General features: G+C 39.6%; 2 protein-coding genes across 5 annotated transcripts in view; both read right to left on the minus strand.

The window, feature by feature from the left end:
* LOC114559813 (plasma membrane calcium-transporting ATPase 1) overlaps positions 1-2823 on the minus strand; it is a 49726-nt gene extending 46903 nt beyond the window's left edge. The window contains exons 1-2 of one of the 3 annotated variants that reach the window (XM_028584746.1): positions 2707-2823; positions 884-1012 (exon numbers count right to left, since the gene is read on the minus strand). The gene's annotated coding sequence lies outside the window, so the exon portion shown is untranslated. Of the gene's footprint in view, positions 1-883; positions 1016-2706 lie in introns of all 3 variants that reach the window. The other 2 variants (XM_028584743.1, XM_028584745.1) reach the window with 2 other exon arrangements.
* A 1755-nt stretch (positions 2824-4578) lies between these two features.
* Positions 4579-15686, minus strand: LOC114559940 (zinc finger protein 883). Of its 2 annotated transcripts, XM_028584994.1 has the most exons (3): positions 15372-15686; positions 14436-14936; positions 4579-5866 (listed from the first exon to the last, which is right to left on the minus strand). In XM_028584994.1, exons 1-3 carry the CDS (start codon positions 15544-15546, stop codon positions 5106-5108), a joined length of 1437 nt encoding a protein of 478 aa, XP_028440795.1. In that variant the 5' UTR covers positions 15547-15686; the 3' UTR covers positions 4579-5105. The 2 variants fall into 2 exon arrangements, with proteins under 2 accessions (XP_028440795.1, XP_028440794.1); XM_028584993.1 differs by lacking the exon at positions 4579-5866 and having other exon boundaries at positions 13207-14936.
* Positions 15687-17350: the final 1664 nt, after the last annotated feature.

Raw genomic sequence — 17350 nt, forward strand, 5'->3', positions numbered from 1 at the left:
ACCAACTCTAGCTCTGGGAATAATGAAAGAGAACAAATTTAATAGACAGAATAGTCAATAAAATAATCTCTTTGTTTGGCCCAGCAGGAGGGTGAAACCTATTTAAACAGTTAAAGTTTGTTCAGTTTTGAAATCTCCAGATCAATCCGAATCGTAAATCAAACGTTGTGCTCGTTAAATTTTCTCATTGCGTTATCAACAACAGTAACCAGCTGTATGGGTGGTGGTGGTTACTTAGTTAACACAAACATAATCTGTACATTTTAATTGTTGATTGACTTTGAACAGACTGGATACATATCTGTGTGTGGTGTAGAGTATTGCGCCTGCTGGTGTGTGATCTGAAAGCCTTTATATTTGTTCCTCACAGGTTGTGACCTCCGTGCCTTCACCTGTAATCTGTGTCAATCAGTCAGCCGAGGCTTAATCTGAGCAAGAGCCTGTTTAAGGATGTAGAGGGGAAAAAAAAAGAGCTACTGGGGGTGGGGGGGTCAGGCTGAACAGAAGTCATCTGGTAAAATTGGTGGATAGAGCTTTGCTGCTCACTGTACAAAACTGGAGCTTCATTTGTGTTTTCAACCCAAAGGGAAAGGGCTATAAATCTTCACATTAGACAAACTGCAACATGATCATTTAGATTTAAATAGGAAGAACTCTCTTTGGATCAGGTATTAATGAACTAGTCATCACAGAAGTGCATGACACAAACTATAGCTGTGCGAAGCAGTTGAGTAGACTGAAAGCAGCCGGCACTACACACTAACACATTCAGACTTTTTGACAAAAACACTATGCAAAGCCAGTCACCTCTGATAAAAAACAAAACAAACATATTTGTCACTTCAGTACTGCAGCACTGAGGAGAAGAAAAGGCTTTACTTACAGAAACTTCCCCCATCGTCTCCTGTTAGCAGCAGCAGGTATTAGTGGCCGTCCGATTACTCTGAGCAGTGTCACACTCACAACTCCAGAAACAGCCCATAACCCGACCACAGCTCCTCAGCCGGCAGACCTGCTACAAGACCACAATTTACTCCCACAACTGGCCTGTTGTTCAGAAAATCAGTTTGACCTTCAGCGAGCTCACAGCCACAAGCAGCGCTCCATCGGAGGAAAAAAACACGAGCTGGCTAAATGATTATCTGAGGAAAGCCTCGCTTAATCTAATTAGACAATCTGTGGCTTCGGTGAGCGCCAGAGAGAGACTGCTGCAGCTCCTCCTGCTGAGCAGAACACACCATGTCTCTCACACACACACACACACACACACACACACACACACACACACACACACACACACACACACACACACACACACACACACACACACACACACACACACACGAGGATTAACTGAACACACAAAACAGGGGGATATCATTGTTTCACATTTGCAAGATAGTGTTTTCCCACTAAGCTAGCGTGGCCTTTGACCCCACACTGTAATCCTCACTCTACCAAAGTAGTATTTCATTGGACAGGTTAGCGAGGGAATAGCCACGCCTTCCCACATTCAGCAGTCTTTAAGAGATCTGATTCATGCTGGACGATTGTTACAATTTTCTATAGGTTTTTCCATCAAGTACACTTAACTGAAGGTGATGAAGACATAGACTGGAATATTCCAAATAAATTAGTTACTCGTAAAGGAGATTAAAGTCTGTGAGATCAACTTGCTTGATAAATTCATTCTTGGTAAATTGTTTCAGTCAACAATGGGCAAGTTGACCTGGGATCAACTTAACAGTCTGTACAGTGTGTGTGTGTGTGTGTGTGTGTGTGTGTGTGTGTGTGTGTGTGTGTGTGTGTGTGTGTGTGTGTGTGTGTGTGTGTGTGTGTGTGTGTGTTGCCACCCAGTGGTCACATACATAGTTAACACACTGCACACACTCCTGCGTTTTACTTGTAAAGGAACACCTATCTAAAGTATTATACGGTTATTCCTATTTCCTAGGACTCTCTTCACCAAAGACATTTTAAGTCAACTAACACCCATATGATTTTGTCGGGGGAAAAAAGTTCAGGATATCAGATTCAACAATGATATGTAACGTTACAACAGTCAGCTCTGACCCAATTTCAACAGGGAATAAGGGACTGTCGTGCGGCGACAACAGTTAGCTAAAGTTTTAGGTTTAGGCACCAAATCGACTGACCTTAGTTCAGGTAAAAAAAAAAAAAATAAAAAGGTAAGGGGGCGAATTCCGACAGGGGGGTCTTTTCGGCACAACACCTGTAAAGCTAACACTAGCTAGCAATATAACTTAATGTTATGCGAAAATGAAGTAAGGTTAGCCTTTTCAACAAAAACAAAAAACGTTAGCCTTTTCAAATTTGGCCTACGCAGCCTCTCACCTCTTAATGCATCATTGCCTCTCACTCACGGTATGTGAACTTTGCTAGCATTAAGCTAACTTAACGTTCATTTTCTAAACTGCCACTAACGTTACCGTTACTAAAAAGAAATTTGTATCTGGTTAAAATTCACTCAACAGAGCAGGAAATATTTTTCGTAAGTAATTTAGCTAGCTAGTGATAAAACACAGGCCGTCGACGTTAACTAGCTAACGTTAGGTGTCGTTGTTGCATTAGCTAGCTAGCTAGCTCGTCTCGGTTTGAGTATCTCACCTTATTAGCTAAATTAATCTGGAAAAAAACATAAATTTATGAAAAGCTGTGTATAAACTTACCTTTTAACTACCTTACCTTTTACCTTTTATGTAACGTTATCCGATATGAAAGTGTTCTTCATTGCTAACCCCAGGTAATATTATAAATGCGGAGCCGCTCTGCTGCCAAGCTTTTGTAACCCCGCACGAGCCATCTGGCTCATCAAGCCACGCCCACAACAAGATCAAAACCGTTCATTTTAATATAATTTTTATACATTCATGTTATTTGTTCCTTTGGATCCTTATTGAAGTGGAATCATTGGTAATGAATAATTAGGTATCTGATAACCATAAGTATTACTTTCAATGTAACAATTTATATTTTTCTAGCATCCAGTCTTTGGGCTTAAACCAATAAACTGTATGCTTAGGCTACACAATTATTTAATAACATCTTTTACATAACAAGGCCACCAAGTACTTTACAAGATGATTTTGCACACAATCATTAAAGGTATCAACATTACCAACCACAGTGCATGACAATGTACACTAGGTTAATTTAACAAACCCTGATGTAATTGTTGTTGATGCACTACTTCATTACAATGAGATATTGTGACCTCTTTTTAATGGGAAATTATTGCAGATATGTTGCTATTATAAAAAATCCTTTTTGTGGGCCAAACCTCATCCAGAAGATTTGATTGTTTCAGAATCTGAATCAGAAATAGATTTCTTGCCAAGTAAGTAGCACCTACTAGGAATTTGCTTTGGTTGATGACGGTGCATACATAAAAGAAGTTATAATAATCAGACAATAAATACATAAACAAATAACACATACATACATACGTATAACTATTTAACACTAAGAAGAAGAAGACAAAAAGGCTGCACATTTAGTGCAGGATGTCCAAAAAAGTAGAGGGATGTGCAAAAAAGATATAGATAGATGGATAGATACTTTATTCTGCAACTCACTTCTCCTCGGCATCAGCTCTACCAACATCAAACGACTCCAACTTGTCCAGAACTTTTCTTGCAGCAGCAGAGTTTAGTAAATATCAATGATAAAAATGAAAACGAATAAAGACTGTTTGAGAATTAAACCAAAATCTGGTCTTTGAGCATTAATTATATTTATAAAATATGAGAATACAGATTCACAGGTACATGCAGTACAACTGAATGAGCATTTCTAACCTAAAATCTAACCTCTCTTAAGCCACCCCTCTAACTTTATCTTTTAGCCTGGCCATATTTGAAAAGAGGACATCACGAAAAGTCAAACCATCCTCACCTTCCCCTCTGCTCTCTGTTCTCGATATTAGCCTAAATAACAGTTCATCTCAGGAGGCAGAAGGTTAAAAAGTCTGCTAAAAAGTTAAATAAATGAGAAGCTAGAGTTTCTTAATAATAAAAGTCCTAGGCTGAGAGTTCATGGCTACAGCTGTCCCTCTCTGGTCTTTAAGAGTCTACGAGGAAGGAACAGCATTTTGTGGAGGTTTAAAACAATCTTTAAGCAAATGGTTAAAATCTTTAATCAATAATGGTTAAAATAAAATTTGCCACCACATCATCTCTTCACCTCTGCCTATCCGTAGCCCCACGCCCCCCTCCCTTTTCATCTGTGCCTGAATCTTGTCTTGGTTTGGTTTTCTACCTCGTCCTGTAAAGCAACTTTGAGTCCTTTAAAAGCGCTATACAAATTCAATTTATTATTTTAGGCATCCAGTAGCTTAGACAACAATACCACAACAAAAACACATACACACATATATCTCACATACATAAAAATCACTCACAGAAATGTAAAGAGTTAACAATTTAAGGTCTGGTATGGATTGACCATGAGATGCAATGACCATGATAAGGTGCTATGGTAGAGTGTGTGCAATGGTGGTAGTGCAAAAGTGAACAGTGCAGAGATTGAACAGTGCAATAGTTTATTATTAAATATTATCTATGACTATGAAAAGACAAGAATGTAAACATAATCAAATTGCTTGACAAATAAGAAAAGAAATAATATATCTTAAGAACAATATATATAACTGGGAATAAGATATATAGACTGTGCAGAGGACAGGATGTAGGTCTAAGGTTCAATGTCAGTGGGGGCCCGGGGCCTTGTTGGTGAGGCTGACTGCTGAGGGGATGAAACTGTTTTTAATGGCGGGAGGTTTTGGTCCTGATGGAGTACAGCCTCCCGCCAGAGGGGGGAGGGGTTCAACCAGTTTGTGTCCGGGGTGAGAGGGACTGGCTACAACCTTTGTCCTGTTTATTGATTGTTTTGTCAGGTATGAGGTTTGAGAAAAGTGCTGCATTCACGTGGCTCCTCACTTGTGTTGATTCAAATGGCCGTCACCGCTTGCGTGGGTTCTCGTGTGCCTATTCGTGTCCGACATGGAATTGAATCTTTTCCAGCAGGTCTTGCAAGGGAACGGCTTCTCGCCAGTGTGGGTTCTCATGTGGACTGTCAAATCCCCGTTACTTCTGAAATGTTTCCCACACGTTTTGCAAGAATACGGCTTCTCGCCTGTGTGGATTCTCGTGTGGATTTTTCAGTACACTACTACATATAAAAGCTCTCCCACATGTTTTGCAGGAATACAGCTTCTCACCCGTGTGGGTTTTCACGTGGGCCAACAAGTGACTGTGATGTCTGAAATCTTTTCCACACGTTTGGCAAGAATACGGCTTCTCATCCGTGTGGATCATCGCGTGTCTCTGCAATAGTGAATTATACTTAAAACCTTTCCCACATGTGTCACAATTAAAAGACGTTTTACCTGTGTCAGTATTACGGTGAGTCTTTAACAAGTTAGGGTTGTTGACATTCATAGTTTGACTGTTGCTTTTGTCACGTCTTCTCTTCTCGCCTCCTTTTGGAGTTGTGATTTTCTCAGCTTCCTGAGAGTTGTGAGAGCGGAGCTGTGGGTCACTGTGTGCTTCGGACACCACAGAGGCTATAACTGGCATGTTGACTGCAGACTCTTCCTCTGCTGCACCGAGAGGGTCATCAGGATCCCAGTTCAGAGTCTGATCTTCACTGTGAGTAGGAGTCAACATTAAGACGTCAGTCTCCTGCTTCAGTGTGAGCTGCTCTCCCTCCTGACTGGTGCAGAGTCCCTCCTGTTCCTGTTTAATCTGGGGAGGCTTTGGCTCCTCCTGGTCCAGACTGGAGCTCCTCTCCTGAATCGCACCCTCCTCCTCCTCCTCCTCCTTACAGTCATGTTGCTGTGGGAGTTCTGGAGGAACAGAAAATAAAAGCAATATGATGCCAGTGTGATGGTAAAGAAAGACATGCAGACGTGCGAGAAAAATAGTACCAGTTGTTGTTTTTCTGGGTCAAAATTTTAACTTTTTTTTCAACGTTTTGGACGTGTTTTTCGACACTTTAGTTGATTTTCCACCGAGGTTTTTAATCACCTTTTTTTGGGTCATTTTTCCCCCAACGTTTTTTCTGCACCTTTTGACCTTTATCCCATCGTTTTTTAAACTTTTCCAGACATTTTTGTCACTTTGTTTCAACGTTCTTTACTAAATGTTTTTTTCAAATGCTATGAAATTGAATACAACTTGTGAAGAGCGTTGTAGGGAGCCATCCACGTTATTTCTTTTGACAATTTGGTTGAAAGAAACCCACATTTCTGATATAGACTTTTCTTTTTGAAAATGGGTCAACTTTGACCCGAGGACAACAGGAGGGTTAAACACTTAGGGCGTTTTATGATCCGTATCTCTGTTTTGTAGTTTCTATGAAAATAAGTTTTATTCACCTTTGATCCTGTGTAATTTTATTTCAGGTTTCCAAACGACGTCCAACCGTCTGCGCTGATGGGTTATCTCTTTCTCGTACTCGAAGATAGTATTTTTTAAAACTCCGAATATTTCTGCAGCAGCAGCCGTCACAAACTTGTTGACAAACTCTCTCAGATGCTCAACTGAAGACATTGTTGTTTAATTACACGTATACACACGTTTTACAGATGAACTAACCTCCTTAAATGAACTCAGTTAATCAATGCCGATCACATCCATGATGCCGATCCATGTAGGTAACGATCATAGACAGTATATAAGGTAACGATAGCGCGAATGTCTTCTGTTTACTTTTTTTCTTCTTCTTCTGTGTATTTTAAAGGAACACTATGTAACTTTCCCCTCTTCGGTCCCCCTACAGGTTGTCTCGTTGGAACTACAGCTTAACGGTGGTTTGCATCCATTGCGTTGCACTACCGCCGGCTACTGGGGTCACATCTCACCTACAGTTTCCAGCTAGTTACTCAGATTGTGTCCAACAAGTCAGATACCGTTCATAAACTAATCAGATACCTTCCTGCCCTCTCAGATACCTTCCTGCCTTGTTCACCTCCTCCACAATCCAGTAAGTTTCCCAATCCAGTTCCCCTCAGTCCTGCTTCTCATTGATTCCCTCCCTCCCTCCCTCCATCACGATCCTTCTCTCTAACATATATTTCCTACATTTAGTTCAAACATGTTGCACAGTTTCTGGTTTTTGACATCTATTACTGTTGGATGTTTCCGCATGATGAAAAGCGTACTATTTAAATAAGTATGCCCAATTCTCAGTCTGGTGATGACTGTCTCCTTTTTCCTATTTCCTCCTCCTCTCCTTACATTACAACACTATTTTAGATGTTATACAGTCATGTGAAAAAAATAGGACACATACCTAGAGATTGGCATGGTTTTATTTCAGTTAGCCTAATAGCTGGTTTGATTTGCATTGAGAGATGATCTTATGTAAAGTACCCCATTCCAATCTCTAGGTATGGTGAAGGGTATGTGATGATTTGGGGGTATGGTGAAGGGTATGTGATGATTTGGGGGTATGGTGAAGGGTATGTGATGATGGGGGGGCTATTTTAATTCTAAAAGCCAAGGGAACTTTATCAGGATGCATAGTATCCTGGATCCATGAAATAACTGGCCTTTAAAAATAAAAATCTGCCTGCCTCTATGGAAATTTAACATAGGGGTGTACTCACTTATGCCCCCTGTGTTTTAAGGAAGAACGTTTATTTATTTATGATGCATTATCAGACCTGCCAACCTTGACAAACTTTTTTGAGTAGCAATTTACGGATTTATTGTCAAAGTCGACACGCACGCGGAATAAATGTGCCATTAAATGTCAAATCTGTATACATTTTAAACCCTAGAAAATAATTATGTTCAAGTAGGCTACTTGAATTAAATAAAACATTTTATTTAAAGTTAAATTATCAGTCATATTTAATACAATTAATTGGATCATAATATAATCCAATCAAATAAATTACACTCCATAATGAGCTCTTTTACTTTTGGTACTTTAAGTATATTTTGATAATACTTTTGTACTATTACACAGGGAAGATGTTGAATGCAGGACTTGTAACTGACAAGTAATTTCTAACTACAACACTGTTTTTTATACTTTTACTGCAATACATGATCTGAGTAAGTCTTCCACCTCTCGAAATCACCACCAACAGTCGTGCATGAATACCTGCAGCAGTGTTTAACACTGAAACACACCGCTCAGTTCAGCGTTTCCTTGCAGCTCTGCTACAGTAGCAGCTAACCGCTAACGTTACCTGCCGGTCACATCGTCTCTAAACAGTCCGCTCACAGTGAAGTCCTGCACGGATCAACAGATGTTAGAGTCTGGCGGCTGCTCGCTCCGTTTGTTACGCACACCGGGCAGATTGAGGCGTTCTTTGCAGATGTCACTGCTCGGTGTTTGGCTAGCTAATAAGCCGTTAGCCTGTTAGCTTGAGCTTTGTCTGAAGGCACCGAGCGGCCAGCCAAGGTCCGACAGACACCGACACATTCCGCACATCCTCCGCTCAGTTTAACCGCTAACCCCCCCGGTACCGGTCAGAGGCCTGTTTATTTTGTGTCTCGGTCCGGTGCGTCCAGCGACGGGCTCCGGTTAGTTTTTAATTAGCCTACATTAGTAACAGTTACTTTTGTTACGGTATGAACTTAATCATAGGAAAGGCAACAAAATATAATACCTTTGTAACGAAATCCAAGACTTTATAAATGCAAGGCTTTATTAATAATAATATAAATTAATAATATTTCTCCAAAGTTGACAGGTAGGCTACGTAAATTAATTCATTTCACAATTTCACCTTTCTACATCAAATCAGTTTACCTTTGCAAGCACCGTCCTCCCTTGGGGAAACCCATAGATATATGGGGGAAACCAACCAAACTAAACGGGAATGAGGAAGGAATAACATTTGAATCTGATGCTTTCGTTTTACCGATATTATATATTATATAGATATTATATATTAGCCGATATCCCCGCTTGACATTAGAGGAAGGGACCCGACGCTGTGATTGGTTGAACTCTTCTCTTTTTCCCAGCATGCTCGTGGCTGCTACGCTGTTTTAGCCATAAGTTTTAACTGCCTACTACCATCAAGAGTTAGACTGAGACGGCTACTACACGTCAACGAGTGAACTCAGAGCATATGCAGTCACCCGATTTTCGCGTAGTTTAAAGTGACAAATCGTATCACCGTATTTGATGTCAAAATGCGTATCTACTACGCAAAATGCGTACAGGTTGGCACGTCTGCATTATTCATTCACAAAGAAAATTGTTATCCTTAAAGGTTGGATTTTTCCTAATTTTTTTAATCAAGGCATTAAGATCAATTTGCAAAAGATGATTTTTTTATTCCTCTTTTTAGTCAACTTTAGCATGGGTGTCCTCATTTTTTCACATGAATGTATACGTCTTCCCTTTTGTTGTCGTTGTTCCTAGTGCTGTTGCCACTTTGTTTATTTCCACACAATGCTCTTTCTTTCTGTTTTTGATCATTTAACAACTGCTTGCTTGGCTAGCTTGTCCACCCTCTCATTATGTGAGCAGGAACCCACATATATTCAATATTAATACCTTGTCTTCTTATTCCTGCATGTGCTGTCATGATTTCATAGAGCAAATCCTGTCGACTAGATGTTCCTGATCTTAAGACTGTACAGGGCAGATAGAGAATCATTGCAGACTAGCCAAACAACAGACACTAAGACCCATCACACTGCCATTATAGCATAAAACAATGCATTATTTTATATCAGGTTTTTAGTGCCCCATGTTAAAATTGTAGTTTCTAGTCCCCCCCACCCCACCACCAGATTTAGCCCTTTTTCTCATGTTTGCAATTTCAGTCCAAAGCATGCTATTTATATATATATATACAAAAATAGGCAACAGTAACAGTCCTTTTTAATTTAAACTAAGAATAACGGTTGTGCTCGGTTATCATTTATTTTAGGTCCTCATCAAATCCTGAAAGTGGAAAATGTATTTACTCAAGCACTGTACTCATGATAGAGTGTAAAATACATTATCAAGGGAGTGTTTAAATTTTGATTTATTTGAACCCATTCACAAATTATGATTTTGCATACAAGTATTAAAGTTATCAACATTATCAACCACAGCACATGACAATATACACTAGTATATTTACTGGCTGGCAGGATGAAAACATTAGTGACCCACGCTACTAGGAGGATTTATTCATTTCAGAGGCCAATCATTTATATTTAAGTTTTTCATCTTCAACCTCAGAGAGTTCTCTATCCACTCAAATAGCTGAGGTAGTGAATGAACGTTGTAAAAAACAATATTCATTTAACAGGACAAGCATTTGTAGGAACCATGCACTCACTTAATGCAATAAAAGATTTTTCAAAGATTTTGGAGATTACAATCGTTTCAATGAAATATCATTGAGAACAGAAATAGGAGTAATACAGTAATAAAGGGAAAAGCAGGTCACTTTAACCAAACCTGAGGTCATTGTTGTTGATGTACTACTTCATTACAATGAGATATTGTGACATGTTTTAATGGGAAATGATTTATAAACAATTAAAGTCAAGTCTCTTCTAATTTTTGTGCAGATTCCCCACTTGAAAAGGGATTTGATGCATCCACCCCATCACTCAGTGACCAAACACTTCTTTTCCTTTTTTCCCCCCTTTTATTTTGGCATACTTCAGCAGTTCAATATTGACAGTTCCATTTGAATTATTGCTTCAGCCAAGGAAGGCATTTGGATTCCTGATTTGTCTTAAGCTGTTCAACAGCTTAGTCTTTTATAACAGTAGCAGGTGAAAAACCTTTAAAACACAAAGATAGAAAATACACATTTTTAATCATATTTTTCAACCCAATATAAATCATTTTTATAGTACTTTTTCACATATCTAAAAGTAGTAATTAAACATTTTATCATAACTATTTAACTTTTTAAAGTGCAATGATTTAAACCAACACCATACATAACATACATATTAGCCCTTTATCTCACCAGGTTTGCTATAAAACCAGAAGCAGTACGCACTTTTAATAGTTACCAAACACTACCTCCACCCATCGCTCCGTTACAGTACAGTTTAGCGTCCCAAATTATTTTCCAAAAACGGAGTGTCCCAAATGATGAGGGTCTTATTTGAGACAGGCTAGGGTTAGGTTTGGGTTAAAACGCAACGCCCATACACGCAGACATATATAAAGTACTAGAGACCCAGACTTCAGTAAAAGTACTCTATCAAAAAAGTGACTTGAGTAGAAGTTGAAGTGCTCTTTAAGCACCACACTTAAGTGGAAGTATTCCAAAAAATGTTGTACTTAAGTATTGCAAGTAGTTTATTTTAAAATGTACTACTCAAGTACTGAAAGTAAAAGTATTGTGTAACGTAGTTATTAAAGAAAGTGGTCAAAAGGTTTAATATCATATTGTTTATATTATTTCAAATGTTTCGCCTAACGAGTAACGATGCAGCACATAAAAAATGTATCGGAGTGAAAGTATTAAACTCATCGAAAATATGTACTGAAGTAAAAGTGGAAGTAGGAGAAAAAAAATACTCTTAAAATACGCCTTTTAGTACTTAAGTACAGTAGTCCTACTTCATTACTATACAACTATACATCGGGGGTGGCAGTAGCTCAGTCAGTGGGGAGTTTGGTTGGGAACCGGAGGATTGCTGGTTCAAGTCCCCATACCAAAGTATGGTGGTGGATAGGGGGGGGGAAACCGGGGGGGAAACCCCAGAGGCCTTACAATATGATATTATTGCGATTTTAAACATATTGCAATATCCTGCGATATATTACAATTTATTACCTTTTTTCCAATTTCAAATTTTTCCCAATTTCAAATTATGTCCCCAAAAAGGAAACTTTGTCAACCTCTGTTTTATCTAAAAAGATACATTTCTCTGTTTGTTCATCTCACTTCAATTGTATTGCTGCATAATGGGATTGTCAAGCAGACAGACTGACCAAGACATATATAGCCTAATAATAGATCGATACTTGGCGCCTGTGTATCGATACAGTATTGCCACGAAAAATATTGCGATACTATACTGTATCAATTTTTTCCCCCACCCCTAGTGGTGGACTGGTAGCTGGAGAGGTGCCAGTTCACCTCCTGGGCACTGCCAAGGTGCTCTTGAGCAAGGCACCGAACCCCCAACCGCTCGGGGCGCCTTTCCATGGGCAGCCCCCCTCACACTGACATCTCTCCATTAGTGCGTATAGGTACTGAGCGTGTGTGTGTAATTCAGGCCTGTGTGTAATGTGTGTAATAACAAAGGGAAAACATTGTAATTTCCCCATGCAGGATTAATAAAGTATACATTCTTATTATTATCATTAGCTTTGGGGACACGGGCACAAGGGGACCACTGGTGTGAATAAAACACTTAATGGTCCAATGGCATGAAAACTTCACTTTATGAGGTTTTTTAACATTAATGCGTTCCCCCAGCCTGCCTATGGTCCCCCAGTGGCTAGAAATGGTGATAGGAGTAAACCGAGCCCTGGGTATCCTGCTCTGCCTTTGAGAAAATGAAAGCTCAGATGGGCCGATCTGGAATCTTCTCCTTATCAGGTCATAAGCAGAAAGGTTACCTCCCCTTTTTTCAACAATATTGTCCGTTTTAAACAGCTGCTTGTGATTTGAGTCTTTATTCCAGTTTGACTTGACAGAGAGGTTGCCATCACAAAAATTAATTTTAGTGGGTGAAACCTCATCCAGAAGGGGTTGATGGCTTGTCCTGTTTATGGATTGTTTTGTCAGGTAGGAGGTGTGCTGCATTCATGTGGCTCCTCACTCCTCAAATAGAAGACCATTTGTCAGTCCTTCCAGAGTTTTTTTTTGTGATTGTTGTGGGAAAAAATCCTTGATTATGCAGCACGTTTTCTTAAATGCGATGGAATATGTGGGATATTTATGCAATTTCATGCGATGAAATTGCGGGAACTTGCAAAAACTGTGGTTTGATGAAAAAGAGAAACACCCTGCTTTTCAATGATGTTCATGTCCCGTAATTACGTCACTTCATAACGTTCCCATGGCAACATGGGAAAATGGCTGCATAAACGCAACATTTTTAAAATTTCTACTAAGATATATGTGACTTTTTTGCAACGAAAATGTGGGGATTATGAAATCATGCAAGCCCCGCATATTTTGCGCAGAAATCGGCAATTTATGCAGCGAAAGTGCGGCATATTTGAAAAAAAATGCGGCCTCCATATAAATATGTGGACTTTGGCTGATTATGCATTGAATTATGCGATCGCATAATCACGTTTTTCTGGAGGGACTGATTTGTCTGTATGATGTTCAATCTTTTCCCAAAGGCGTTTAAAGAATACGGCCTCTCACCGGTGTGTACTCTTACGTTACCGTTCAATGCTGACGTGTGACGGACTCGTTCACCGTGACCGTTTGGTTCGAGTGCTCGAACCGTCACCGCTCGAGTGGGTTCTCATGTGCCTTTTCATGTTCGACACGAGACTGAATCTTTGCCCGCAGGTCTTGCAAGGGTACGGCCTTTCGGCAGTGTGGGTCATCAGGTGCCTACTCAAGTCCGATACAGAATTGAATCTTTTCTCGCAGGTCTTGCAAAGGTACGGCTTGTCGCCAGTGTGGGTTCTCATGTGTGTCTTCATGTTGGACGCGTTGTTGAATCTTTTCCTGCAGGTCTTGCAAGGATACGGCTTCTCCCCTGTGTGGGTTCTCATGTGCCTGTTCACGTCCGACATGGTATTGAATCTTTTCTTGCAGGTCGCGCAAAGGTAGGGCTTCTCGCCAGTGTGGGTTCTCACGTGGATTGTCAATTCCCGATTGTTCCTAAAAGCTCTCCCACATTTTTTGCAAGGATAGGGCCGCTCGCCTGTGTGGGTTCTCGTGTGAACGGTGAACTCGCCATGGAATCTGAAAGTTTTGCGGCATGTTTTGCAAGAATACGGCTTCTCGCCTGTGTGGGTTCTCATGTGGATCGTTAATGCACTTGAACTTCTGAAATCTTTCCCACAGGTTTTGCAAGGATACGGCTTCTCACCTGTGTGGGTTCTCATGTGGATCGTTAATGCACTGGTAGTTCTGAAATCTTTCCCACATGTTTTGCAAGAATACGGCCTCTCGCCAGTGTGGGTTCTCATGTGGACTGTCAAATCCCCGTTACTTCTGAAATCTTTCCCACACGTTTTGCAAGGATACGGCTTCTCACCTGTGTGGATTCTCATGTGGGTCAAAAAGTTACAAGATTGTTTGAAATCTTTCCCACATGTTTTACAAGTAAACAACTTCTCACCTGTGTGGGTTCTCATGTGGACTGTCAAATCGCTTTTGAGTCGAAAAGCTTTTCCACATGTTTTGCAAGAAAACGGCTTCTCACCTGTGTGGATTCTCAAGTGTGTCTGAAGTTGTGAATTAGACTTAAAATCTTTCCCACATGTGTGACATTTAAAAGACGTTTTACCTGTGTCAGTATTACGGTGAATCTTTAACAAGTTAGGGTTGTTGACATTGTTGGTGTGGCTGTTGCTTTTGTGACGTCTTCTATTTGGTTTGGGCTCTGCTTTTCTAGTTGATCCCGACTCTCCATGCTCGCCTCCTCCCTGGTTTTTGCTCTCAGCTTCCTGAGAGTTGTGAGAGCGGAGCTGTGGGTCACTGTGTGCTTCGGACACCACAGAGGCTATAACTGGCATGTTGACTGCAGACTCTTCCTCTGCTGCACCGAGAGGGTCATCAGGATCCCAGTTCAGAGTCTGATCTTCACTGTGAGTAGGAGTCAACATTAAGACGTCAGTCTCCTGCTTCAGTGTGAGCTGCTCTCCCTCCTGACTGGTGCAGAGTCCCTCCTGTTCCTGTTTAATCTGGGGAGGCTTTGGCTCCTCCTGGTCCAGACTGGAGCTCCTCTCCTGAATCGCACCCTCCTCCTCCTCCTCCTCCTCCTTACAGACATGTTGCTGTGGGAGTTCTGGAGGGACAGAAAATAAAAGCAATATGATGCCAGTGTGATGGTAAAGAAAGAAATGCAGACGTGCGAGAAAAATAGTACCAGTTGTTTTTTTTCTGGGTCAAAATTTAAACTTTTTTTCTGCACCTTTTGACCTTTATGCCATCGTTTTTTAAACTTTTCCAGACATTTTTGTCACTTTTTTTAACGTTCTTTACTAAATGTTTTTTTCAAATGCTATGAAATTGAATACAACTTGTGAAGAGCGTTGTAGGGAGCCATCCACGTTATTTCTTTTGACAATTTGGTTGAAAGAAACCCACATTTCTGATATAGACTTTTCTTTTTGAAAATGGGTCAACTTTGACCCGAGGACAACAGGAGGGTTAAACACTTAGGGCGTTATATGATCCGTATCTCTGTTTTGTAGTTTCTATGAAAATAAATTGTATTCACCTTTGATCCTGTGTAATTTTATTTCAGGTTTCCAAACGACGTCCAACCGTCTGCGCTGACGGGTTATCTCTTCCTCGTACTTGACGATAGTATTTATTAAAACTCCGAATATTTCTTCAGCAGCAGCCGTCAGTCGCTCGTTGACAAACTGTCTCAGATGCTCAACTGAAGACATTGTTGTTTAATTACACGTATTCAAGTTTTACAGATGAACTAACCTCCCTAACTTACTAACCTGTTACCTGCATGGATGTATTAAGAGAACGGTTACCTGCAGGTAACGTAAACAGCAGCCCGTCTTCTGTTTACTTCCGCTGTTACACTGTTAAGTTCCGACAGTGAATTGTGCATATGTTTTTTGTTCCGCTTACAATTTCTGTTGAAGAAATATCGTTGCTATGCGATGCACACGAGAACATTCGCGAAACACTAGCTAGTACTAGTGCCCTTTATATTCTAAATATAGGGCACTAGCTAGTACAATATTCCTGGCCTATTCTGTGCATTTGGCTGTAGTAACAATAGTATAGCAAACCACGCAGTAAAATTGTGTTCCATCCCAAAAGAGAAAGTTTGTCGCCAACTTCAAGCAACAGAAAGAATTTCTGGTCCCTGTTTAGTCAGCCAGCCAACTCAAGCTAATAACGTTAGCTTTGTAGAGATCGTAGCATAGATATATACATATATAGATACGTATTCATATCTATAGATCGTAGTATTTCCCAAACTGAATAAATACTGTACCACATATGTAAACACAAAACCTAAGATATCTGCTGGAATTTCAAGCAACAGAGGCGATTTCCTGTCCCTGTTTAATGCTAGTCAAACAAGTAAATTTTAGTAAAGCTGAGCTAACGTTAGCTTTGTAGAGAGGGATTGCCCATAATAAATAATTAAAAATAAATATTTTTTCTATCGACAGGTTATTCTCCCGGAACCTCCATGTATTTAACATGTAGCAGCTATTTTGAGCATAGCGCTGTGTCGCTGGTACAGTTGATGGGATTCAAACATTTCCAATAACAGATATAATTCCAGAGTGAGGTAACAAATGTAGTCGTTTATCCCTATGAATCACTTTATATACATTTGTCGGGGAGTTTCTGTGTGTTCCACTGTGGTTCCTGATAACAAATGTTTCAAAAATAGTTTTGATTCAACTCTGTAATGTTAACCAGCTGTTTACCAGCCTTTAACCAACAACTCACTAGCTACTAGCATGATCAATCTAGAGCAGGGGTCTTCAACGTTTTTTAAGCCAAGGACCCCTCAACTGAAAGAGAGACAGAGCAGGGACCCCTTACTATGTATGATATAAAGTTGCATATTAAACTGGGCCTACAATAACGCCTAAAGCCTTTATACATACCATTTTTGCATAGAATACTAAACTATTAAAATAGCCCACTTGTTGGCATGATTTTGCCAGTAAGCCTATCATCAGTGGGAATTTATATTTGCTAATATTTTGGATTCATGTTAAGACTTTTTAATTTTAGAAAAGAATAACCCCTTGAGATGTAGCATCTATATATATATAGCATATAAAATAATTAAAATAATCTATGAATAAAATGTATAGTTTTATATCATTTTAGTAATACTTTAATATAAAAATATCACATTAATAATAGTGTATACATGTCCATGCGCGTGCTCCCTCTAGTGGCTTGCAGATGGAATCTGATATATTAAAAAAAATTAAAAATTAAATAAATTAATTTGAAAACACAATACTAGAACATTTCCAATAATAATACTTAAAATTAGGATAAGTTAAAAGTCATTTAAAATAAGTGTTTGTTTAAGTGTATGTTTTTTGTTTCGATATCAGCTTCCTACATATTTACGTTCATGAACAGAGATGACAAGATGTGATGGTAACATAGTAAGCAGAGGTAAAATTAATGCTTCAACAACACTCCAATTATGGCCCCAAAAAAGGAACTTTTAGGAAGAAAAGTATGGATGAGGAG

This window comes from Perca flavescens, chromosome 8, assembly GCF_004354835.1.
Source record: "Perca flavescens isolate YP-PL-M2 chromosome 8, PFLA_1.0, whole genome shotgun sequence".
Taxonomy (NCBI): domain Eukaryota; kingdom Metazoa; phylum Chordata; class Actinopteri; order Perciformes; family Percidae; genus Perca; species Perca flavescens.

Excerpts from the sequence above, each read along its gene's own strand:
- LOC114559940 (XM_028584993.1), bottom strand. The coding sequence starts at position 15,546 with ATGTCTTCAGTTGAGCATCTGAGACAGTTTGTCAACGAGCGACTGACG. Across the intron at positions 14,937-15,371 it reads AAAATTACACAGGATCAAAG|AACTCCCACAGCAACATGTC; the intron begins GTGAATACAATT and ends CTGTCCCTCCAG.